The 25,701-nt window shown below is 36.2% G+C and overlaps 3 protein-coding genes across 11 annotated transcripts in view; 1 reads left to right on the top strand and 2 right to left on the bottom strand.

Annotated features, from left to right (window-relative positions):
* The window catches only part of NLN (neurolysin), a 37,625-nt gene extending 36,575 nt beyond the window's left edge, over positions 1 to 1,050 (bottom strand). Inside the window, exon 1 of the mRNA XM_064405368.1 lies at positions 38 to 1,050. Coding sequence (XP_064261438.1) covers positions 38 to 816 — 779 coding nt within the window. The 5' untranslated portion in view covers positions 817 to 1,050. The remainder of the gene's footprint in view (positions 1 to 37) is intronic.
* Positions 172 to 24,206, top strand: SGTB (small glutamine rich tetratricopeptide repeat co-chaperone beta). 2 transcript variants are annotated; one of them, XM_064405393.1, is made up of 11 exons: positions 172 to 372; positions 1,862 to 1,975; positions 7,052 to 7,155; positions 7,581 to 7,650; positions 11,209 to 11,308; positions 13,629 to 13,733; positions 16,711 to 16,849; positions 16,940 to 17,002; positions 19,004 to 19,041; positions 19,288 to 19,371; positions 20,807 to 24,206. In XM_064405393.1, the coding sequence occupies exons 2-11, from the start codon at positions 1,876 to 1,878 to the stop codon at positions 20,916 to 20,918; spliced, it is 915 nt and encodes a 304-aa protein (XP_064261463.1). In that variant the 5' UTR covers positions 172 to 372; positions 1,862 to 1,875; the 3' UTR covers positions 20,919 to 24,206. The 2 variants fall into 2 exon arrangements, with proteins under 2 accessions (XP_064261463.1, XP_064261462.1); XM_064405392.1 differs by lacking the exon at positions 172 to 372 and adding an exon at positions 1,261 to 1,414 and having other exon boundaries at positions 1,853 to 1,975.
* TRAPPC13 (trafficking protein particle complex subunit 13) overlaps positions 21,962 to 25,701 on the bottom strand; it is a 25,614-nt gene continuing 21,874 nt past the window's right edge. For all 8 annotated transcript variants that reach the window (XM_064405385.1, XM_064405386.1, XM_064405388.1 and 5 more), the window contains one exon: positions 21,962 to 25,678. In XM_064405385.1, coding sequence (XP_064261455.1) covers positions 25,574 to 25,678 — 105 coding nt within the window. In that variant the 3' untranslated portion in view covers positions 21,962 to 25,573. The remainder of the gene's footprint in view (positions 25,679 to 25,701) is intronic.

The following is a 25,701-nucleotide window of genomic DNA, read 5'->3' as shown; positions in this document are numbered from 1 at the left end:
GGCTCCCGCGGCACCGCCGCCGGCCCTGCGCGCCTACCTGCGAGCCGCGCCCGCGCACAGCGACAGCATGGGGGGCGGCGCGGGGGGCGGCGGCGGCCGAGCAGGAGGAGGAGAAAAGAAGGAGGAGAAAAAACCGGAGGAGGAAGGACAGGCTGCAGAGAAGAGGAGGAGGCAGGAGAGGAGGAAGAAGAGGCGACTTTGCTTCCGCGCCCGCTGCCGCGCCGCCCTCTCACCAGCCTCCCGCCGCCCGCGGGCGCAGTGTTCAGCCCGCTCCGCCGCGGTCCTGCGCATCCGCTTCCGCCGCCGCCTCACGCCCCCGCGTCCCCGGTGTCTCGCAGCCGGAGGCAGCGCGGACTCGCCGCATCTCGCACGGTAAGGGCGATGCCCGTCTCCTCGGCGAGCGCAGCTCCTCGGGCGTGGGAAGGCTGGGAGCCGCCTCCGTGCAGCCCCCGGTCCGTGGACCTCGGGGCCGGTGGGGCGGGTCGGGCCCGGGCGGTGCGGCCGCGGTCCGTGCGGGGTCGGGAGGGGCCCGCGCCGCGGGTGGTGCGGAGTTGTCCTTGGGGCCCGGGCGAGCGGACCCGAGCCTGGGAGCGACCGGGAGGGAGCGCGGCCCGGCCGGTGGGACCCGCGCTGTCCCCCCTGAGGGGCGGACGGGGGCCCCAATGCTCGCGTCTGTGCATCCCTGGCCGGTGGTCTTCCCGGCTTTCCCCATCTCCCCGACGGGATTTGCCTGGTGTGGGTTTGGCCGACACACCGGTTTGGTCGCGGGTGGTAGAAAGAAAATAAGGTACCAAGAGCAGGTCCTGATCTTACCATTTATTAAAGCTCCATTTTAAACCTGCTTTTGCTTGGATAAGATTGTGCCCTTTTAAATCAAAATGGTTTAAGGAAAAATAACTTGAAAAGTTGTGACTAAAATTGTCCTCCACATTATATAACTCCCAGATGATGCTGAATGGAAATCAGACTGAGCCAGTAGTGTCCCTAATCACAAGTATGCACTGAGGTCACAGTGTTCCATTTCTTTGTCCAAAGTGACAATAAACTGCTCAGAGCACCATGTCACACCATAGAACACCTTTTATGAAAGGATAACACCATGTATCACCACAGAACACCTTTTATGAAAGGATAATAGCGTGTCACACCATCGAACACCTTTTATGAAAGGATAATACCATGCCACACCATAGAACACCTTTTATTAAAGGATAACAGTGTGTCACACCAGAGAACACCTTTTATGAAAGGATAACACCATGTCACACCATAGAACACCTTTTATTAAAGGATAATAGCATGTTGCACCAGAGAACACCTTTATGAAAGGATAACACTGTGTCACACCATAGAACATCTTACAATGAAGGATAACATTGTGCATGTCACACCATAGAACATCTTTTATCAAAGGGTAACACCAAGTCATATCATAAAACAACTTCTACTGAAGTGTGTTTTTTTATGACATATTTATCACAGTGGCTTTTTATTGGTTTTGACTTCAGCATGTGCTCCTACTTGCAAGTGTATATGTAAATAAAGTGCAAACCATTAAAAGAAACCTATAAATGAAAAATAAGTTCCTAAGTTATTTTAGCCTTTGTGTACTTTTCTTCCAGGAATGAACTGGAGGAAATACGTGCTTTTCTGCTGATAGTTAGACTACATTATTGTAGCAGTTTTCCCTAATCCATGCAAATTCATCACTTTTTTCAACACATCGTGTTATTGGGCTTTCTGGTGAAGGATTAGATTTTATGTATTGTGTGTACTTCTTACTGAGGTTACTAGGAGGTTGGAATACTGGAGGGATTAATTTTCTAAAATAAGAGATTCTATTGTTTTTAAGACATAACAGAAAACAATTTCAACATGTCATCAGTCAAGCGCTTGGTTTATGCAGTCATCCATTTCTTGAGAGAACAGAGTCAGATGGATACTTTCACTCCAGATGAACAAGAAAGCTTGGAAGGTAAGCAACAAATGTGCTTTCATGTATTTTTTTTAATATGTATACATACATATATATGTGTGTGTGTATGTATAGAATGCCTGCACAAATGTTAAATTCCTTTATGCATAATATCACAGAAAGTAACTGAAATTACGTAAATGAAACTGCCACCAAATATTATATGCAAATAAGATTGTGATCCTAATGTTTCTGAGATTATTAATTGTAAGACATCTCTCATTTATAAAGTATTATAAAGCTACAAATGTGTAGTGCCTTAATTTGAGCAACAGGCACTTTAAGTCCCATCAGTTGCAGAGGTCTTTCCCAGTCTGAGCAATTCTATGATTCTGAGTTAAGCAGTGCTATAATGCAGACAGTGGTAATGACTTGTGTATGTATACCGCAAATTTCTGCTGCTTCTTTCTCTCTTTTGTGTTTGCTTTCTTTCTTCATTTCATTTCTGTTAGTAGCTCTGCTGGTTGCAGAGGAAGTAAAACAAATACTGCATTTCTTTTGGTTTATTGGTTGTGGTATATTTGTTTTGATTTGTTTGGTATTGTTTATTGGAAACATTTCGTAGAATGTTTCCTACTTTCAAGGATTCTATGTTTGTGAGGAAAAAGCCTAAGAAAATAAGATAAATGCTTTGCTTTTCTTTTTCACTTGAGTACTGGCTCCAAAGAGTATGTGTAGTAGATATTTTCAGTATGGTATAGCTTTACTATACACCCAAGTTCATCGATCTGTAGATACAGTCTCTGTATTTCTTTATTGACAGATGCTCATTAGGTCTTTGTAACCTTGTAGTATTTGATGTTCTCCTTCATACTGCTGTTATTCCTTTTCCCTAATTACTGGAGACTTCATGTCAGGTGGTATCAAAATGTGGCACTGAGAGAAGTCTTAAGTCTTAACACTGCAGTAAGTTTTTCATAGCATCTTTTAAAAAGATCTCTGTACTGTTTCAAGCAGTCTTCAGTTGTGTCCATCAGGCAGAGGAGGAATTTGGAGAGAAGTCTAGGACCAGCAGTGCAGTTGATCACTGAGTTCTGTAAAATCTTAGGCATGGAGAGACTTTGCTGAGATGCAAAGCAAATCCTGCTTTTCAGAGGCATCAATTAAAATATAAACCTGGAGTGTGCTTCTTTCTATTATCTACTGGTTGTCCAGTCTAGTTGTTCTCCAAAGTAAACAAGAAAGAAAGCTTTGTGTCATTATATTCAAAGCATAGTCCCAAAGGAATAAAAGTTAAAAGATTTGGTTTTACATCAGAATCTGGAGCATTTTGTACATTTGAAAAGCAGCAGCCATCAACAAATTTAATGTGTGTCAGATTATGTTGATGTTCATCTGATGAAAGAAAACAATGTTTTTGGAAGTCATATATAATAGAGGTAAAGAGATTTACTTTTGCTTTTGTAATGAAGCTGGCAACAATTGGTTTATGGTTGAAAATTTACCTGATAACATGTCTTAGAGGAGCCTTAGCCAATGTGTTTATGAAAGAATAAATTTTAAGATTCAGTTTTCTAAATAAAAGATATTACAAAACCTCAGTTGTGCTTAAAAGCCAAGGCAAAATTTACCATTTTAATATAGATCTGAAATCCTATTTTTAGATTTGTGCTCTGCCATAAGCATGGTACCATATGCTATGTGTTAGAGGATAAGAGGCAGGCATTCTGAAAAATAGACTCATTTTAGCAGTGCAAAATATCTTTAGTCTATGTACAGTAGCAATAGCCAAGTCTTACTCACTGAAGTATTTAATGTTAGGTGGAGACATAAGGGATGAAAAGAATTGAGTGATAGTTTTTGTTGGTACGTTATGTACCTACTTGGTGTCTGTGAAAAGACAAAACACTGTATGATTAAGTGACTGTGCCAAGAAGTAATTCAAACAGTTCTCAATTCCCATAAAACAACAAAAAAAGAGATAGAACATCACAAAAAAAATTGAGCCTTTATAAAATACAAGCCTAGGATGTATTCATACTCAACGATAACCTGCATACTGCATGTTTGAATTATATAGACATGTCAACGAGAGTGTGAATTTCCTTTAGGAATTTTGTACTTGCTTGATGAATAAAAAGACCTTATTTTGAGAAAGCAGAGTAATTGGAAGGTAGACCAGAGAAATATATTCCCCTAGCATCTTACAGCAGTGATACAGATCACCGGTGCTTACTGCTCAACTCTTTTGTATGAGCCAGAAACTTCCCTTCTTCCAAGTTATATTTCAGACTGTGTTTAAATTGCAGTTATTTCTCTTTCCTTTTTACAAGGTGGAGGTTTTTTTTTTCCTCTCTGTCACTCTCCCTTGCTTTCTTCTTTTCTATAGCACCTATTTCTGTGGGATTAAAGCGAAAACTCTCTAAAACATACCCAAGGCTGTGATTTTCTTCTTACTTCTATGATTGATATGCCACAACTATTTTCTGTAGGGCAGTGTTTCCAGAACAGGAAGGCAGTGGATGCATGTAATACTTGACATGGGTAAGGTTATGGGTAAGATGAAGCAAGGTGACAGCAAGTACTGAGTGGGCCTCAGCAGCCCAATTAATGCTCATTATTCAGCCTGCACATTGGCTGTGATGCCGGCTGTGTTGTCCTTCGTGTTGCTTGTGTTTGGACAGCAGATGTCCTGGAGCTTTGTGGCACTGGGTTCCAGCATAGCCCAGTGCTGGTATTGTCAGACAGTGGATGTTTGTGTGAGCCCCAGCTGTTCAGCAGGGAAGTGGTTTGCAAGGTGGTCACTTCAAGCTTGAGCCACCACCTAGGTGGATGATGGTAGACCTAACTGGGAGAACAGATAACTTTGGCCTTTGATATCAGACATAGGAAAAATCTTAGGTGATCAGCTCATATGGTGCATCAAGTCTTTTCCCTGATAATATCAAGCTTGCAGAATTTGATAGTGCCTTGCTTGGATAAATGGGATAGCAAGGTGCTGGCAGTCTGGCCTCCTGAGAAACTTTTCAGGCAAAAACCAAGTTTCCACTCCCTTGACTTTACTGGAGTTGTGTTTTTGTGTAGTGTTAAAACCAGGCAGTTACGGACCTTGTCACAACTTACTATATTTTCTGATTTGAAAATGTTTGTGTTTAGCAATGTTTCCTGCTATGTGGGTTTCTGTTGTTGGCTTGCATTTAGCCAGTGGTTAATCTAATCTATTGATTCATCCTATAAGAGGTCCTAATTTTATTACATCTATATATATCACATATACTATATATGAGAGATAGAAGGATTATAAATTCCATTTTCCACTTAAAGGAAAAATATGGGAATTCACAGCACCAACTAATTATTTCATTAAAATGCTGAGTAGTAATAATACCATAGTCAGAGTAATTTTGTTTACACATAATGTGCACTGCTGCATTTTGTGAAACTCCTCTATATCATAGAGATTTGGTGTCACAGATTTGATGCCTTGAGAAAGATAAGGGATGTGGTTGTATTTAAATTTATGCAAAATTACAAATGAGGAGAGATATGCAGAAAAGGGAGTGCCTTGCAGTAAAAAGATGCTGGCAGGGAAAATTAGTAGGAAACTATTGCATGTGGCTTCCTATTAAGTCATATAAGGAAAAATTATATGTCTTATTTCGCTGATTTTATAATCAGCCTGGTAATAAAAAGTACTATTAAAGGTTTATAAATGTTTCAAAATTCAGCATAATCTGTGTTTACAAGAATTAAGTTTTTCACATAGCAGGAGACAAATGAGTTTAACCTGAATCCCTGAGTGCTCTTACTGGGTAATTTAGGACCTGGTCAATTGATTTCTAGATTATAGAAGCAACTTGTATAATGCATATTTAGCAGTGTATTCAATTGTTACCTGCTATTAACTTCAACTTTGTGTCATGCCATACTGTTTGTAAGAAATTTCTATTGTATACTTTTCTAAAAAAATTACATCTTCCAGGTTTTACTATCTGTTTTACAAACCTCTTCCCCCTCCCTCCCGACCCCTTCCTGCCAGCTGTGACATAGAAGATAAAAACTGGCCTTATAGTTGTTAACATTCACATTTACTTTTTTAATTTTCAATCGGTGTTCAGTCTCATTGTAAAGCAAAACATAATTCAAATTATATTTTTTATGTTAACATTGGATTGAGGGTACGTTAATACTTAATTTGAATTCAGGTACTCCTGGTTGTCCATAATATTGTTAAAACACCCATTTTTCCGTTCAAGCTAGACTTTACAAAGACTCTTCTTTGTTCCTCCTCAATTTTCAGTCTAAAACATTTAGATGATACATGTTAATAAAAAAATTCTACTACAATCTTAAGATTGTAGGTAAAATAATTATATCATTTGCCACAGTTTAATTGTGTATGTGTATGTATGTATCTAGACAGAATGGTGTATAGTAATTGCCACTGATCTTCTTTAGTCTAAAAATATGAACATATTTAAAACTTCACCTAGGGATATGACTCTACATTTTTAGGTTTAATCTGAGTGTATTTACATTATTGCAGGCTAATCCTTACACAAAGAACACGTGAAAGGATATTGCAGATATATTTTTATAGGACAAAGTTTTGTGATTAATGCAGCCTTTGATTAATAGAGTATCTTCAAATAAATATACTTTTTTCTAAAAAAAAAAAAAGACTAATAAGTATCTTGCCTTTATTCTATATAGTAAAGATGAGCCATTTTCTTCCAGTTGTTATGGCACACAAATATCTGTAGCCAGTTGTGTGCTTTGAGGTGGGATGTGTGACACTGACATTTCTAGTCATATTATGAGTTGTGGTGCTCTTCTTAAATCACTATATTTTTATATTTAAAAAAAAACAACTTTAAAAGACTGAATTAAAATTGAATTTAAAATTGATTTAAATATAATGGCCAAACTATATGTGGATTGTGTATATCTTAGATCATTTTCAGCAAGCTCATTCTGTGGTGATCAGGTAACCTCTCTTTATTTTTTTTTATGTTCCAAGGAGCTGCTTTTACTAGTTGAATAAGGAAGTGAGTCACAGCTTTATAAATAAATCAGTGAAATTATGCTTATATTGAGAAACTGGTGACCTATGTTATTAATTTTTTTTCCTGTAAGTTGCAATTCAGTGTCTGGAGACTGTGTTTAAGATTACCCTGGAAGATACTCATCTTGCATCGTCACAGCATTTGATAGAAATGTTCACAAATTCTATTCAAAAGGTAAGAATTTAATTTAGATTTTAGAGTTACTCTGCCAGTATGTGCTAAGGTTCCATATTGTATATGAATTCAACAATATTAAAGTTCTTTATAGGTCAAAATGATGTGAAAACTTAAGGAAAATATGAAAAACCCTACATTTCCATAAAAGCTAGCACAACATGAATCTTTGGGGGCAGTGGGAGGAATTAATTTCAGCTAGACAAGGAAAATTCCATATAGAAAATTACTAAAGAGTGGATGCCTTATTCTCACTTGAAGTTTTTTATTCTTAATTTAAGCATTTTGCAATTCCCAGAGATAAATGCCTGATGTGCCTAAGGTCATTTGTAGTTTGCTGATGTTTCTCACTCCTTTCTGAAAGTTTTTGATAAAATCAGGGCATATATATTAAAGGAAAAAATCTTGGTATTTTTTCCATACAGAATGATGTGCTGCCTCTCTCACGTTCTTTACCAGAAGGCGTTGTAAAGGCTGACCAACTGAAGGATGAAGGTCTGTAAGAAAAACAGAAATAAATTGCCTTATGCTCTTAAAATGTTTTTGCCTTATTGCAGGCAGTGATAATATAGCAGCTGGGTACCATACACCCCACAGAAAATCTCTAGCTTATTCTCTGGTGACTGCTATGTCATAAGAGGGCTAGGTGATTTTTTCCATCCAGGAGCAAAGGAAATAATGTTTATTCTCTTCCTGGCTCTGGAGGTTGCTTAAAATCTAATGGATAACATGTAAAGTTGGAAATATAGTAGCAGAAGCTTTAAAAAATGAAGAGCTATTGTTTGGCTGTTTGTGTTTCTTACTGAAATGGTATGTGATGGCAAACATTGGTAAAATCTGACCCAACAGAAGCCAGTGGAAAAATTCTTGTGAACTTACCAGGGCTTATATTTCACATATGTGTAATTATTTGTCTACTTTATAAAAATTGTAGACAAGCCAGTTGTTTATTTTCCCTCTGGCAGCTGTTATTGCTGTTTTGTGAGGAAAAGCAGCCGCCCAAGAAGGAATCTATATTATTTCCCCTCAAAAAGAAGGGGAGGGAAATTATAAAAAGCATGTAGTACTGATAATAGTTATGACTTGTTATGGATTGATGCTTTATGAATCACATTGTTTATGACCTGTTCAATTTTCAGGTAGCTGAGTTTTATAGGAAAAACAAGTAAATGTCTAATTGCAAGGCAGATATAATCCTCTCAAAATTTCTGTAATAATGTGGAAGAAGGCCTACTGTTTCTCAAAATGAATTCAATGTCTCTCTTACCTTAAAACTGGCCATCTGTAGTCATAAATGCAGTCCATTACTGGCTCTGAAATAAGTTTTCCTAATTGCTGGAGTTGCTCATTGGCTTTTTAACTCTGAGAATGAGAGCTCAAACATGGTTAGGTCACAAGTGAAAATGTTAGCCAGTTGTAACCTACCTGCTGCGCCTGCTGGCTTTTTGTTTTGTTGTTACTGCCAACCCATGGAAAGTGAAGAATACCTCTTGGTCTCAGTATGGTTTTTGAACCCTAGGAATAGTCAGCACTTTGCAGGTGTGGGTGTTAGCTCTTCTAAATCTATGACTTCAGTCTTGCTGTCTTTCAGTCCACAAGGGACTGTGAAATAGACTGAGGAAATGGAATTAGTGTGTGCTATGTGTTAGTCTTTGTGTGGTTTTACCAAAGTAATTCCACAGTTTTTTCCAGCTTCCACTGAAAAAAACTGGAAAGGTCTAAACTTGGTAACAAAGGACCATTTAGAGCGTCATCTGTCAGGGGCATTAGTAAGCAGTTTTTGAACTGCTTGAAATGCCTCTGGTAATTTCCCATAATAAGTGTCCTTGTTTCTCTGCTGTTTTGATCCTACACATGTAAACACACATATTATCTATGACTGCTATCATGCTTTTCAGTTATGAGTATTTTCTAGTCTGAGTTAGGAATTTAATTAGATAACTTGGAGAAGTCTACTTGATGTCTATCTTCTACAATATTATAATTCTATAACTGTGATCTCCTCATTTCTATCTGTATCCCCTCACCAATGGAACAACTTTCCTCACCTTTGTGGCCACCAGCCTGCTCCTCTGGTTTCAAACCAGCTCTAATCTTAGTAGATTTTCACTAATGAATGGCAAAATAAAATCAGGGAGCTGAATTTTCTTTCTTGGTAACCAGGAAGTAATATACACTTCAGACTACTTAATACTTGACTTTAGATGCCTGACCTTGTATATAATTTGACACTTCAGCTTAGTGTAAGATGTGTAAGAGCACAGATTATGTGCTGGTTTGTGTAGTGCAATGGTGGCCTGATTGTAAGATCTGTGTTTTATACCACAGCATAATTATAACAATCGGTAGTATTTACAGTATAGAGGACATACATTCAAAAGTATAACCATTTGTGTAATTTTTTTGTCTTAAGGATTTTGTATGACATTAAAATAGAATAATACAGTTGTTTTTCCTTATCTCAGCAGAATTAGTAGATCTTGCTGTTTTTCTGTTTTCCTGTAGCAAGGTTGCAGCTGGAGAGAAAGATAATAAGAAGGGCATGCACTGATACTATCTCCAACTTAGCCTTGTACACTGGGTCATATTCAGACCAGTATCAGAAATTCTAATGCTGATAGACATTGATGGCATTTTTGTTTTAAAGGAACACTAACTGCTGCAATCTTGCTGAGTGCAGCTGACTTACTAGGCTTTTTTGTCTGACAACATAATTTAGTGTACAGATCTTTACCATAGAACAAAGGAAAGCTGCCTAAACCGTGGGTCTCTAGAAACAAGAAAGATATTGTTACATTCTGCATGTATTTTGAAGGTATACATGCAAGTACAGTTGAGTTAGAGTTCTCACTGTAAGGGAGCATTTACTATAATTACACTCTAGTATAGCAGTATCAGAGTGATTTTGTACTACTTTGATGATACTTTGTTACTTAAATCTGGTTTTGTTCACTAAGCTCTTTGTGTTCACAAATAAAGGCAAGTACAGTTGCTACAGTTAGTGCCAGCACTGAGGACTTGCTCCACAGTCTTGCTTTCTCTCAGAGATAAACTGTTGCTTACGCAGTTACCTACATCAGTAGTAATTTATTGACCTACCCCTGGACTTGTTTGTTTTAGGAGAAGGTTTAAATATTTGGCCAAAATACAAGAAGTCAGTGGAAGTATATATTTTCCCTGATCATTTCTTGACATTTCTAGGGAATCAAGGCTTCTGTAGCATCTAGCTGGCCAAAAATTCATTGTAGCAGAACCACAGACAAGTTTAGGCAGTAAACTAGGGTTTTTTACTACTGTGCATCAGGAAAGGGAGAAACTACCAGGATTGCTTTGTGCTGGGGACAAAAGAATGTGTAAGGTGTCTTTTGCTTTGAAAGACTTTAGTCCAGAATTTTCTGTCCATAAAGAAGTTACATAAATGTTTCTGGGGTTTTGCCCACTGGACTGAAAATATATGAAATGTGAAACTTTGTTACAAAGTAAAAGTTTTAAGCTTCCTTGGTGAGAAATTTTACTTCTGAATCCTTTTAGATTGCTTATGCTATACATACTTTTCATTATCTTAATGAGTTAATTATTTATTGTCACAAAAATGGGGCTTACGTGCTTAGCTTTAGTTTTGTTTGATTTTTTGGTGTTATTTAGATAGTCAGTAGCAAGTTGTGTGGACAAGAAAATGAGATTAAAAATTTAACACAGCATATTGGGCTTGCAAAGATAGTTTACTAGAGTGGAACTGCAATTACAATGACACTTCTCAGTGAAGTGATCTTTCCTTAACAGCAGAAACTAGCTGGAAAGTCTGAAATACCAAGATGAAAAAAGGAAGGTTTCTGTGTTGTACAGCAATGCACATAATAAACTTCACAGACATAGTGGATATTTTTATTTGCATTATGCCATGACATTTCTCTTTAAAAGAATGTATCTCAAAAAAGTGCAATCATAACTCACTTCTGTAGATGCTAAAAGGTAGCAGAAACATCTGCTCTCTTTCTTTCATACAGAGCTGTCTCATCTAATTACTTAAGAGCTTTTTATAATTCATTTCAGGTAATAATCATATGAAGGAAGAGAATTATGGTGCTGCAGTGGATTGTTACACTAGGGCTATAGAACTGGATCCAAACAATGCAGTCTATTACTGCAACAGGTAAACCCAAAGTGATACACACCTTTCATTCCTGAACTTTGTTAATATTATTTTAAAAATAAATTGTGAAGCAGGTCAAAGGGTAGAAACCTCACTATTTAGAAATCTATTGTTAGATTTGTAAAATTAGAGTGAAAGTGAGCTCATTCAGCATATCTGTATCAGTTAAAATGGGCTTTTAAATTACTTACAACTCTTCAGATAAGGTATTGTGTGTGTCAGGTTGTCTATATTAAATCATAACATAGGCTGTGATTTCTAGCCTGCTGAGAGTAGTGAAAGCCTTTTTCTCTGGTGTTCTAGTGACTCAGCTGCTCTCTCTGTCTTCTAGTACTAGCTACCTCTGGCAAAAAAATCATCAATGCAGGAATACCATTTTGGAGATTGCAAGCATTTTCTAAATAGTATTTTCATGCATGACCCATTGAAAAATAACAATGCTGCCGTTACAGTTTTCTTATCTAATCTGTTCTTTACCATCATGAATGAAGAAGACATAGTGATTTGGCAGCAGGTAAGCTTTGAAGGGCATGTTAACCTAGTCACAGCTGTCTGCTCTTGTGGAACACTGCTTGGAAGAGCAGCCAGAGAGCAAAGGCAGTCCCAACTCCAGGCCCTACTGGAGTGAGCCCACCTCTAGAGTGCCTCCATTATTAATTTAAGGATATAGAATATATTAACTTAAGTGCTGTCAGTCTAGCCTTGTGGCACTGTACCCACTGGATTATACTATTTTTGAAGTTCTGCATCCATTGCTCCAGAGTTTAGTTTTTGATAAATACAAATGAAATATTCAGTATTTAACGGCAAGTTTAAAGAGAAATGAAATTATGCAGTTTGCTAACATTTTACATATTTAGGATGGCTGTTCAAAAGTGTAAATCATCTATATTCTTTGTGAAAACTGATCACATGAGTCACTTTACGTATAAAACAGAAATATCAGACCAGATTCAAATCTTCCTAAATTCACTGGAAGTTTCCTCAGTAGGGGCTTAAATGTTAAAGTTTTAATAAGCAAGAGCAGAAATAATTTTTGAGTTGCATCATCAGATACCACATTTGTGAGAACCAAAATGAATCTTGATGTCAGTATGTACAGCATTGTATGTATTTAAAAGAAAACTGGACTTGCTTGGAGTTTTGTGGATGATAGAGTATTTCAATAAGTATATACCTTATTCTTAAGTTTGTTAGGGAGCCATGGGGACATGCTGCATTTAGTAGGATTGCTTTTTATCCATAGCAGTGCAAAAAAGAATGGGTTGATATGCCCTCAGAATTTTAACTGGCCTTCTTGTGAACATGGAAAAATGTTTTCTGTTCAAACACATGTGAGAACAAGCATTGCCCCCAGCTTTTATTTGTAAATCTTCACGGGCATCTGTGGAGTTGGACAACTGCTTAACAGCCCAAAACAGATAAGTAGTCCCATTCAGAAGACATTTTAATCAAAGTCAGAAAAACCCATGCAATTTTGAGCTAATCACAGGACAAAGGATTCTTAATAACAAAGATATATTCTTTATGCAATGAAAATATTGTAATTTCCACTATATTTTTTAACTCGGGAAAATAAACGAGAGTGGCTTAAAACGTGTCAAAATGGTGAAGCTTTTATTATTAGTGGGTTTCATTTTAATTGTGTCACATTCATTTCATTTAATGTGTCCTTTTTAATTTGGTTATGTCTTTAATCTTATTGTATTGATATCTGCAACATTTAGTATTTCTCCAATATAGAGATGTAACTGTAATTTAGTAATGCAGAGGTTACTGAGAAATGTTACTGTGATTTACCTACAAGCTTGAGATGGATTATAAAATCCTGATCAGGGAAAAATCACATCATTCCTTTGAATGGCTGTAAAACAATACTTCTGGAAAACACCAATTATATAAAATATTTCTCCTTAACAGTGATTTTATATAACTACTACTTGACAGTTTCATTTCTTGTAATAGGTTTTATGGTTTATTCTGTGCATAGTCATATGCTAGATCTTAGACAGTTTCTTAGAATTATTTGTCCTTTGTGTCCTCAGAGGTGAGTGCATGTTCTCCAAAACCATAGTCCAGCAATGCACTTAGGTACATGTTATAACATCTGCTTCTCCTACTTCATTGAAGAAAGTTAAGCATAGCCAAAATAGTGAATGAAAAGTCAGTAAGGTTGAATAAGTCACAAACATGTGAATATCTAGGCTTGGCGTTTGGTTGTTTTGGGTTTCGTTTGGTTTGGTTTTGGGTTTTTGTGTATTTTTTGGTTGGTTGGGTTTTTTTTTGACAAAGCTTCATTTCCTTACCATCTTTCTCTTAGGGCTGCTGCTCAAAGTAAACTCAACAACTTCAGAGAAGCAATAAAGGACTGTGAGAGTGCCATAGCAATAGATCCAAAGTACAGCAAAGCCTATGGAAGAATGGGGTAAGCTAATAGAAATCTGAGTAAACACTGAAGACCCATGTGTGTATTACCATAGATTTTTCTGAAATATGTGGAGCTACTTAGATAATTCACTGTAATTCACTTACAGAACATTGTTGTTGTGTAAGTACAACAATTTTCTGAAGATGACCCTATCAGACTGTCAGCTCTTTTTCTATACTGTTGATACCAGCATTTTCATCAGATTTCTTCAGTTTGCAGGTTTTTTCTTTCAATTTATCAACTTGCTGGATTTAGTTTAGGAAGTAGTGATGGATTTTTCCTACCTCCTAACTAGATAAAAGTAATCAAAATTCTGCTGTTGGAGCATTGAATCTGTTAATGATACTGTTAGAGAACAGCATTGGGGCTTCACACTAGCAGGAATAAAGCCTCAGTTTTTCAATAGCTCTTTGCAAGCAGATATTTTAGCAAGAATAAGCTATGTCTCTTTCACAGGATTTCTCAGCAATGTCTGAGAGATTAACTGTGTAGCCTCTTGAGGGGGGTTTTAAGTGTCAACTGAAACAATGTCAGGAATGCTCTAACAGGCTATTGGTTTGAGTGAAGAGCCATTCTTCCAAGATGTCTAGCTTTGCATTTTCAATAATGAAGCACATTGTAGTAGTGGACTTAATGCTGTATATGCCTTTTGAGGTTATATTTATACCAGTAAATTAAAAAATGCTTGGGATTGTTTGTTGAGTCAGTTGGCCCAAAATGGCTTATGTCCATGTTATTTGCAGTATGGAGTAGCCACATTCAAACAACCTATTGCTAAACTGCATTGGTCTGTATTAAATTCTGAACCATGTCCTGAAATTGTCTGTGATAATTCTTGTTGGCTTGGGACAAAACCATGCAGGGGACATTTATTTTAAGGTAAAATGTGGTGGAATTCTATCACTTAAAAACTTTCCATAATACAGTTCATTTTACTAATATCAACCTAGACTAAGGAGCTTTGGAAATGATTAATTGATTTTGAAATTTTAGGTTGAATTGGTTTTGTTTCATTTAACTCTCCTTAGATTGTTTCTTCATATAGCACAATCCAAGCTCCCTTGATTTCACTGATATAGAGGGATGCTACAGGCTTATTTAACTGGAGATTATTTTAGAGTTTTGGGTGTAAAACCAATGTTTCTTTGATACACATTTAAAGTGAGACCATTCTCAGACAATCAAGCTTCTCTTTATTTTATTGTCTGGTTGTTTTAATAAAGGACATATTTTGAGCCACAAGCCATTGCTTAACCCAGCAGATGAGTAAACATTTGGCTTAGGCTGGATGAGGAAACCCTGCTTGTTTAGTAGTAGTGAAAATCCCACCCTCATGCCCCCAGTGTAGCAAACACCTTCTCAACAAAAAATCCTTATGAAAAAGGTGTGCTCTCTGACTGCATTATGGAGACATACCAGTTTTTTCTCAGAATCTGACAGAAATTCTTTGTATGTCACAGAAAGATACAGAAATGCCACAAATATTCAGAGATGGGAGCCATTTTGAAGTGGGAATGCCAGTTAAAGGAGGTATTTCCAGCATGATCAAGAAAGACTACTTGTCTGGGTAGGAGGTGTGAGGAAAGGAATTGTTTGCTGCTCTGACTTGTACTGTGCTCCAAGAAACTTTTTCTGTGAAATACTTTTTTTGTAAAAAGTACTATTGCATCACTGAAATAACGGATTGCATTTCTTGTCTGGGCAGAAACTATTTTGGCAAGTTAATGGGCCAAAAGGGAGACTGTTTTTTTTATGAGGGTAAATGAGTTAAGAAAGAAAACATCAATATTGTGTGGATTCCTCCAGGAGCTATATGGGAAATTCCTGGAGTTTTATACTCCTACTGAGAGTGATGACAATCACAGGTGTATCTAAAACGCTGAACTTGTTTGCATGAGATGAAAGACCAAGGTCTGTTAGTGGGCATGAGCACAGGCTTATCAACCCAGGTTGTGTAGCTCAGCCTGGCTGAGAAAAGTCAATATCCGAATGTGGATTACACAAATCTTTTACAAAATGTGGAAAAGATCAGATTAGTTTTCTGGTCAGTATAAATTGAAAATACAGTGGCAGATAGAATTGAAACTGCAGCCAGGTGGACATCTGGAATAGTTCAGAGAAAGAGGATATTTTAAACATAGTATCTAATCAAATTTGAAATAAAATACTGCTTAAAGTTAGTAGGTCTGTCCTGTGCTCTCATGAGCTGCTGAAACAGAGTCTTTTTCAAAACATTAAGTAGGCCTCCTTGATTACAAGGGTTTCTTACAGCATTTTACAGATATTACTACTATGCTGTATAACCCGTTTGTCAGGCTGTTGAAGTACAAGATCCAAAAGGAAAACCTTTACATTGATCCCGAGACAAAAATGCTGAAACTTGTAGGTCCAGTATTTTAAAATAATGAAAATGTTAATAATAAAAATAATTTTATATAAATGTCCAAGGAAAACAATGTAATCATCAAACATCTTCTAAATTCAAATATTTAATACAGTAATTATTGTATTTAAAGTATGTTTTAAAATGTATGTAAAAATAAACAATATATTTGTATGTCCAGTTTCTTAACACTGCATAACTCATATTAAGGTGTCTTTGCCCTACTCACCTATGTAAGTTTCTGAATAATCTCTTAGGTCAAAAGAACTGAAAAAAACACTTAGAGCTTATGCAAAAAGGCACAGATGCCAGATCCAGCTTGTGCTCTTAAAGTGACTAAGTCACTTGATGATATTGAGGAGTTTTAAATGAAATTTACATACATATGAAACAAACAATGCAAGATGTGTTCTTGAGGGATTCTCTTCTCTACAAAAACAAGTGCTTATACTAAGCAGTAGTACCTGTTTTATTTAAATGGTCAAGCTAAAAATCAGTTGTGAGATAACTATTTTACCTAGAACAGAAAATATATCATTAGCTTTTGATGATCATTTATGTTCTAACCAGGATTTCTTTATTTCCCATTAGGTTGGCTCTGACCTCAGTGAATAAATATCAAGAAGCAGTTACCAGTTATCAAAAAGCACTGGATCTTGATCCAGAGAATGACTCTTACAAGTCAAATTTGAAAATAGCAGAACAGAAACTAAGAGACGTGTCCAGTCCTGTAAGTTTGCTCTGTATCTATCTATTTATTTACAGTAGTTTAAACTGGTATTTTGTAGGAAACTTAGCTTCAATTGCAATTTGTTTGTAGACTGGAACTGGACTGAGTTTTGACATGGCAAGCCTGATAAACAATCCTGCCTTCATTAGTATGGTGAGTATATCTCAAGGTTTGCATTATCCTGTTTTAAAAACTGAACTTTTGGAACAACTCTTGTCCAATAATACAAGCAATTTTAAGGAGTACTGCTATAGCAATGGTTTTATTACACTGAATTTAAACTTTGACATCATTTTACACTCAAAACAAGAATTGAAGCAAGTATCTCTAATAATGCCTGTCTCATTTCCAGCTGATTCTATTACATATAGAAAAAAAAAATACACATATCTTAGCTATGCTGTTTTATCTATGCTATGACAGAAAGCTCTTGTCAACAGCATGATGAAAATTTCTTCCATTCTCCACAGAACGGTTAACAAAGATACAAGGACTAAAGTAACTCTCCCTTGGGAGAACTATCCAAAAGACCTTTCTGTTCTTACTCTTTCAAATTATCCCTAATAACCTTAAGAGTTAAAAAAATGAATATAAATAGCATTTACTGCATTCTTCTTATGTTCAGTACAATAACAAATTGTGTACTTCTCCCTCAGTATTATTTTTTTTCCCACATGGCTTTCTTAGCTAAACAGAATTAATTAACTTTGTAGAATGCAATGTGGAGAAAAAGAAATTAAAAAAAACCCACAAAAAACAACCCCCAAACTCACTTCCTTTAAGAAAGCAGTTAAAACTTTACAAGCCGTCTGGTAGCTTCAAGGAACAGCACATTTCAGCCAGTGCTCTTGTGTGGAAGTGTGCTGCATTCAAAAGAGATCTATACATCTGGTTTAGTAACATGGTCCAAATAATAGAGACAGTAGGCAAGGAAAGAGAGGGAGCAAGTTCTCTGATGGCATTCATGAATAAATAGCACTGTATCTCTGTGTACTACTTCACTAGCCACATGATGTACTTAAGACAACCTCTGTGTGTTTAGAATGGATGTCTGGAGCTGCCTTTGGGGAAAGGATTTTTTACATTGTTTCCAGAAGATGCCTGGTGAATTAGATAGAACACAGAGCATTTATTCAGGAATAAATGAGTTATTTCCCCAAAGTGTAGTTACTTGTTTTTTTGTTAAGGTGAAAAAACTGCCTGTCTGACCTTGAGAAAATTGGTTGTAACCTCAGTTTCTGGAGAAGACTTATTACTGATGGAAGAAACTAACCCTATATTGAGGACTAAATTGACCTGCATGTGACATTTGATACATTTTATATCTAACTATTAAATAGAGAAAAAAGTTTATTTACTTTTGAGTTATCTATGTATGTCAATATATTGATCAATAAAATGAAAACTGGATATATCTGATTTTTGTAATATCTTTAATAAGACAATTAATAAACACATACAGTGTTTTGTCTGCTGTTGGTGTATTCATACAGATACTGATTTCTGTAGGAATAACATTATTAACATTGAAAAATCACATTTTTTTCTATAGTATCAGTCCATAGACACTCTTACACTATGGTAAAAACAGTATCATTTTAGAGGTATCTAATGAATGAGAAATTTAAATAGCCTCATGCTTACTACAAAATAAGAAGATAGGCAGTTACCAGAGGAGATATGTTACCACAAAATCATGCTACAAAGTAAGTCCACACTCCAATTTGATCTGAAATATTGTGGCCATAATCTTAACTGTTAATGCCTGGTACTAATAAGAGTTTCAAAATTAATTTATCCAGGCTGAGAAGCAACAAAATACAGACTTTTGTCCAAAAAGTTCAGTAGAAAACATTTGTCCTTGTTTCATTTGTTTGTTTAGTTTTCTGGTTCTGGGATTTTTTTTTATGTTAAATGGCTTGTCATATTTTTCATGTCTGAATCTATAACCACTATTTTTTCTTTAACATATAACAAATTGTATCAGCTTCATTTCCATGAAATGTGTTGCTGTAGTGATTCTTTTTGCTCTGCATGTAAACTTAATTTTGTAATAAAACAGAACATAGCATGTTGTTTTTTTCTGCATGATTTTCTCTGTGATAGCGAAGTAGTAAATGTTTTATAATTTCAGCTGTATGTTGTCTATTCTAGGCAGCAAGCTTAATGCAAAATCCTCAAATTCAACAACTGTAAGTATTAAAACGGGGTACCATTAAAACAAATGTCTTAAGAAGTTTGAATTAAGTACTTACAACTATATTTTTGAAATGTAGATGTATTACTGAAAATGTAGTTTTATTTTGCTTACAGTAAAAGTGTAGCTTCTTCTCCTTGCAACTTAATTCCTCTTAGCAATTCAAAAAACAAGTGGGGCTTATGGCTTACAGTAAAGATTCTTGCACACCCCAATACAAACACTGTGCTAACTGTTCCAGGATGTCAGGGATGATGTCAAATGCCATTGGTGGCCCTGCTGCTGGCGTTGGTGGCCTTTCGGATTTGTCCAGCCTGATCCACGCGTAAGTTAAGAACTGCATGGTTTTAACTGTCACATTTGTAGTAGGATAACTGTGCAACATCTATTTAAAAGGGTGCAGTGTCAAGGGAATCATACTGTGGTCTGTTCCCACTGTTTGTAATTATAACCAAGAACTCGAAGACTTATTTTCCAGGACTGTGTTTGTTTGCTCCGCACATTTCCCTCAGCTGGAATGACTGAACTGCTATGTGCTCAGCTTCACCTTCTGTTTCTCATACGTTGTTATTTTCTAATGCCCCTCACTACATTTCTTTAAATCTTTTAAGTACTCCTACATGTGTTTTCAAATTATGTGGATAAATTTACTACCTGATATCTCAGATACTAGTTAGGAAAGCTACAGATTTACTTAGCACAAGTCAAAACAATTTCAGCTCTGGCATCCCTCCATTTAGTAAGGAATATTTCAGGGAACTCAGGATAATGAAGAATACCTTAACAAAATCCAGGACCCAAGGCTTTTATACTATAATGATGATATCCATCTGGAAGGGTCTGCAGAAAATCATGCCATTTGCTTATATCCCAAGGTCTCTAATAGGGGATACAATTTTATTTTATTTCAGCATTCTAGCCAATTCCAAACTATTTTTAAGTTTCATCTGTTCAGGGCAAAAGTAATTTATGATTTACATCACAGAAATGTCTCACTGCAAAATTTTAGGGTTATTTTCATAAAAATCATGTATTGTGCAGACGTCTATAAAAATGTGTTTTTCCTTCAACCTTCACTGTAGCTTGAAGGAGTCTTGATAGTTTGCTGCTTGCACAAAATGCAGAAGTATCAGAGAGGACAAACTAGGCTTTTTATGAATCATTTTTTACTTATTTGTTTTTTATTAGTAAACAAGTGTTATGCTTCTCTTATACATGGAATTAGTCTCTGCTATTAATTCAACTCTTAAGCTACAACTGTTATAGATAGATCTGGTTTTACTTCAGTCATGGAAAATGTAAGAATTTGATAGTATGCTTGGCTTTCAATTAATGGCATCTTGTTCACAAGTACAAGTCAGCAGCTGCATGCTGTATTTCTGGAACCATTAACATAAGGTTGCATGCCAACTCTAAGAGTAGTTACTTTAAACAGAGTGGATCCTGTCAAAAAGGGAATAAATCACTGGAGCAGATGTGTTATTTTACCATAAAAGGTAATATATTTTGTAAGGTGATACTTTTCTCCTCCAAGTAGAAGTAATAGTACTAAAGAATGAAAATAAATTCATGACAATGATCCTGTTTGGAGACACTTTAACCAGATAAATTCATAATACTGCAAATACCTTAAGACTGTAAATCAAGGTATCTTTAATCTTAATTTTAACGTAATGCACCTTTCAGCTGTATTGGGATATCCTGTTTTCTTACAAATGCTCCTTTCACTTGCTGAGCTCACTTAAAACTGTTCAACACAGGGGGCAGCAGTTTGCACAGCAGATACAGCAGCAGAATCCTGAGCTCATAGAGCAACTGAGAAATCATATCCGGAGCCGATATTTGAGTGGCAGCACTGAAGAACATTCCTGACTTCAATGAGTCACATGAATTGGAATGATGTATAACCCCAAAATGCATACCATAGTTAGTAGCAAAAGCACCATTGTAACTCTTCTGCTTGAATAGAAGACAGAAAATTCTTTGTGTGTGTTTGCAAACAAGAATAAATCTGGTAAACAGACCTCTTGCACATAACTTGGAACATAGCGTTTATGTATAGTTACTCCTCTGAAAATCAATACACTGAATAGGTGGTTTATCAAAATCCCCAAGTCCAAGTCATTTCAGTATGTGCATCAGATTGACCTCCAGGACTACTGAGTGGGGAGTTTTGTAGTGTGCTGATCTTGCCTAATAGCTACTTCTAAAATGATAGGGCAAAAGATGTGTTACTGATATGGTAAGGATCATGATGGCTGTGCTCCTTTAAACAGTATTGAAACACTGAAATATTGAAACAATAGCCCATCTGATGTGCCCTTTTATAATGAGCATTAAGTAGTGTTGGTATAGAGAGTACTTAAAACTCATGCTTGAGAAGTCTATTTCCTTAATCCTGTGGAGGGGCCTTCATGAGTAACAGGAAATACTTTTCAACTTCATTGAGCAGAAAAGAGGGAGATGACTGCGTACGAAGGAGTAGCACACATTGTAGAGAAAGAAAAAATAATTCTGTGTAGGATCATGCACAGAAATCAAAATGGAACTTGGCTCGGGAAAGAAAAGTTGTAGAGTTTTCTACTGCCATGTATACCCTCACATCATGATAGTAGCCCTGGAGGTCAGAATTATGGCTCTATGTTCCTAGGCATGGCAAGCTGTATTACATTCCGTATGTATGCAGTATTTAATATCAACGTAAAATTCTTAACTGTAATAAGCTAAAACTGAGCCTGTGACTGTACAAATAACTAGTACTGAAAATTTTAAAAATGAACTGCCTTAGAAGGATTCTTTTTCTATCCTTGTGTGATAAATCACTGGCTTAAACAATTGGGGATTTTTTTTAATTACATATATATCTATCTAAGAGATGGTTATATAGTCAAGCTAAAGATTTTTCGACTCTATAGTATTTGTTTCTTGCTCAGTTAATATCACTCTTGCAAGACTGCTGCTCTTCTGTATGTCTAGTATGTTAACTTTTTTTACTCTGTTTACTGTTCACACTGCATTGTGATATAAAGTACACTTGTTTTTAGCCCAGGGACCTTCTCAACACACTTTCCTCTTCCTATATCTAAAGTAATTCGAGGAGCCTGCTTTGAATTTTTAGGCAAAGTGATCTCTCATGGCCAGTTAGTCTGGAGGAGTAACAATAGCCTCCCATATGGAGAAATACACAGAAACTCCTGAACCTTAGACTTTATATCCAATTGACCCCGTGGTCATAAAAGAGCTCCTCCAGCAGAAGCAAATAAAAAATTTGGGGCTAAGTAATATACTTAATTCTAACAAATTATTGTTGTACATCTACGGTATGAATCTTGCCCTACTAAACCAGACAGAAAAATGCTGATCCAAGGAGAAATGAAAGGAATTAGAGAAAACACAAATCTAGGAAATCCATATTACCATCTGTTGAATAAAGAGGTAAATTACACTTAATACATAAACAAGTTTAAGACATTTCATACTTTATTTGAATAGCTTGCCTATGTACAGCATTAAAATGCTTTTGAAAATTCTCACTTTAAGTTGGTGTAGCTGCTTTCTTCAGGTTGTAGAGATACTTAAGCTTTACATTAAATACATTTTCAAGTAACAGCTTCTGACTCAACATCTGATGACAAGAAAGAGAATCCCTAAAGGGATCTTTTGTCAGAGGTAGCTCAGATCCTGAACATTATTCATTCAAGGAAGCTTAATTAAGTTTAATTACACTGTGTAGGACAGGACTACCATTTAGAAGGAAGCTTTATGGAGGCTCTGGGTGGGCTACAAAAAGCGTACATGTATTACTTGGAATAGTGTGTTGTGTCAGGAGAGAAGCATTGTACCTAGTATGTTAAACTTCACAGTTCCTTTTAATTCTCTTTCTTATCTTCAACTGCCCAAAGTGTGTTTCACTAACTTAGATAGGGGGAACCAAAAAAATCCATGGTGGAGTGGGCAGCTCTGCCAATATCTCTGTACAAACTCAAATTATTCTCACTTTGCAAGAGCAATCCTCATGCAGTTACTTTTCTGCTTTGAAACAGAGTGTCAAGAATTTAATGAGAGTTCCTTAAGAACGACAAAGTATGTTAAGATCCAGAAAGGGCAGAAGAAGTTGTGTACTTGTACTGTTAAATACAAGCTCGATAGCTTATTGGATTTATGGGAGAACAATCCCCAAGGTTAAATGGAATGAAGCATTGGGTTAGTTACCTGAAAACTACTCTTGAAGTCATCTTCATGGAATTGTAACTTTCTTTTCACATGCTACAATATTTTTGTGTTTAGGTTTTACTTCAGATAATACAGAGTATATATTAAAATGTTAACAGCATTAGCTAAGCCTTCAGGAACGTGCTACAACTGACTGGCACAATACTTTACTAGTAAACATTCTCTATTTCTTATGTATTAACAGAAAGGGCTTTATAGCCTAAACAAAAAACAGTGAAACCAGTAACAGGAGCTGTCATTACGTGCTTTTCCACTGAAACCATGAACAGAGAGATCATTTATGCTAAAGTCTGCTTTTCTTTGAATTGCCTAGATTGTTTCAGTCACGCAACATGTCTTAATCACAGGGTGTGGAAGGAATCTTTTCCCGTGTAGTAACTGCACTGTATCTTGTGCTACAATTTTTCATCTTGCTAGATAAAGTGGTAAACCACCATCCCTGTAAATATTGCTTTAATTTAAGATCAATTGCAGTTTATCATTCAACTGAGCAAATCTGCATTTACACCTAATTGGTTTTGTATCATTACTGTTCCATTAGTGTACAAGTACAATAATTTGTTAGAGAACAAAGTATTTTGCAATCAGTTGTGAACTCCTGTAACCTGCTTGCATGGGAGTATATTCTTCTAACTATGATCATAAAGACACTTAAAGAAATATTCAGCTTAGAAATTGTTTCAGTTGCACTCTTGGTTTTGTAACAAGTGCAAAGTAAAATCACTCATGCATACTGAGATAGAACTAGCTCTGTAACTTCGAGTAGATTGTTTTATGGCAACAGAAAGTCATACTGGCATAATGCAACATGTCTACTATTTCTGTATCTGTCCTACCTCTTACTGCCATGTGGTTACATCTCCTTCAGTTTGTGTCGTTTAACTCAAAGATATATTATAAATAAAGTGATATACTTTTTTGTCTGTATAGTTGTGGTTTTCTGGTTTAATTTTTTCTGTATCTCAAGTAACAGATAAATTGCATTCTTTATATACCTGTTCATGTTGGTTGGATTTTATCACATAGGCAGGATAAATTTCTAATTTATCGTTTCCTGTATGGACATAGTTTCTCAATATACAAAGCTGGTTCTCAATTTATCCAGTATTTTAACACTGAATAATACTCTTAAGATTTATACATGGGAAGCTCAAGTAAAATAGTGTCAAAACTAACTATAAAGTTGCTAAGTGCCAACATGGTAGTTGAGAAATACAAGCTGCTGATTAGTCTTTAACACTAGTTTAACTAGTGTTAAACTAGGAAAGACAGTTGCCATTTTATCTACAAAATGGCTACCTCTGGGTAACCATAGATATTTCAGCCAAAAACATTTTCTGTTTTTGTCAAAACAAAGCTAGGGAAAAGCAGATTGTAGTGCTTGACCAGGCCCAAAACTTCCTCCTGTGTATGCTTTAGAGAACTTGATCTAAGGCAGCAATGCAGGGTGGTTTTTTCCTTTTTTTTTTCCTTTAAAAATCTATTTAATTGACTCTGGGATGGGAAGAATAATTGGCACCACCTTCTTTTAAAAATAAGAAACTACCTGAGTTCTGCTATTTTAGTTTTCAGTTCCCTACTACTTGGAAAGTAACATGCCTGTTAACAACATGTCCTGTATTGCAGGGATGCACAACTCTGCTCATGACAGCAGATAATTGGGACAGATTTGCTGTATTGCTTCCTCCTCAAAGAGTGAGCCACAACCAACACTGTCTTTGCTTATACTTCAATTCCTAGCTCCAAGTGCCTCTAACAGTGCCAGCTGCACTCTCTCATCTCATGCCTTTATCAGGTTTTATTTCCTATGGCTAGACATGTACCATGCAAACACACTGCTATGCCAGGTGCCCAATGCTTTTTTTTTTTTGGATTTGGATTCCAGAAACTTGTCTGTGAAAGGTCAGTTCTTTTGAACTGAAGTAGTCTTGTCAGAGCCATGATTTTAATACTTTACTTTTAATACTTTAAAAAAATTAAAATAAGAAAAATAAGCACAAAATGCTAATATTTCTTATCAATCTCATCCTCCTGTCCTGAGATGATGTAAATGCAATATAATTTGCTAGAACTACACTTTTTTCAAAGGTTTTATTTTTAGTAGATAAAATGCATATGCATGTTTTAAAATATTTTAAAACATTCAAGAAATGCTCAGAGAAATTAAATAATTATTATCACATTTACAGCTATATAGGGATTTGATTTTGTTTGTACTCATTTTAGAACAATTGACTGCAAAAACATCAAGAAGTTGGTCAAAAAAAACCCACTAAAACTACACATTTTTTTCTTCAGCTTTGCTTGTTTTCTGAAGAAACTACACAGACTTGTGCAATATCATCATACTCGTATGTTCTCTTCAAAAATGTGTCTGTGAGTCTTAGGCCGGAGACACTCTAGAAGGGGAAAATATTTATGA

The sequence above is a fragment of the Passer domesticus genome, chromosome Z (genome assembly GCF_036417665.1).
Source record: "Passer domesticus isolate bPasDom1 chromosome Z, bPasDom1.hap1, whole genome shotgun sequence".
In the NCBI taxonomy this organism is placed as follows: Eukaryota; Metazoa; Chordata; class Aves; order Passeriformes; family Passeridae; genus Passer; species Passer domesticus.
The sequence above is the reverse complement of the archived record's forward strand: the minus strand, read 5'-3'. Positions and strand labels throughout refer to the sequence as shown.

Excerpts from the sequence above, each read along its gene's own strand:
- SGTB (XM_064405393.1), top strand. The coding sequence starts at position 1,876 with ATGTCATCAGTCAAGCGCTTGGTTTATGCAGTCATCCATTTCTTGAGA. Across the intron at positions 1,976-7,051 it reads TGAACAAGAAAGCTTGGAAG|TTGCAATTCAGTGTCTGGAG; the intron begins GTAAGCAACAAA and ends TTTTCCTGTAAG. Across the intron at positions 13,734-16,710 it reads AAAGCCTATGGAAGAATGGG|GTTGGCTCTGACCTCAGTGA; the intron begins GTAAGCTAATAG and ends ATTTCCCATTAG.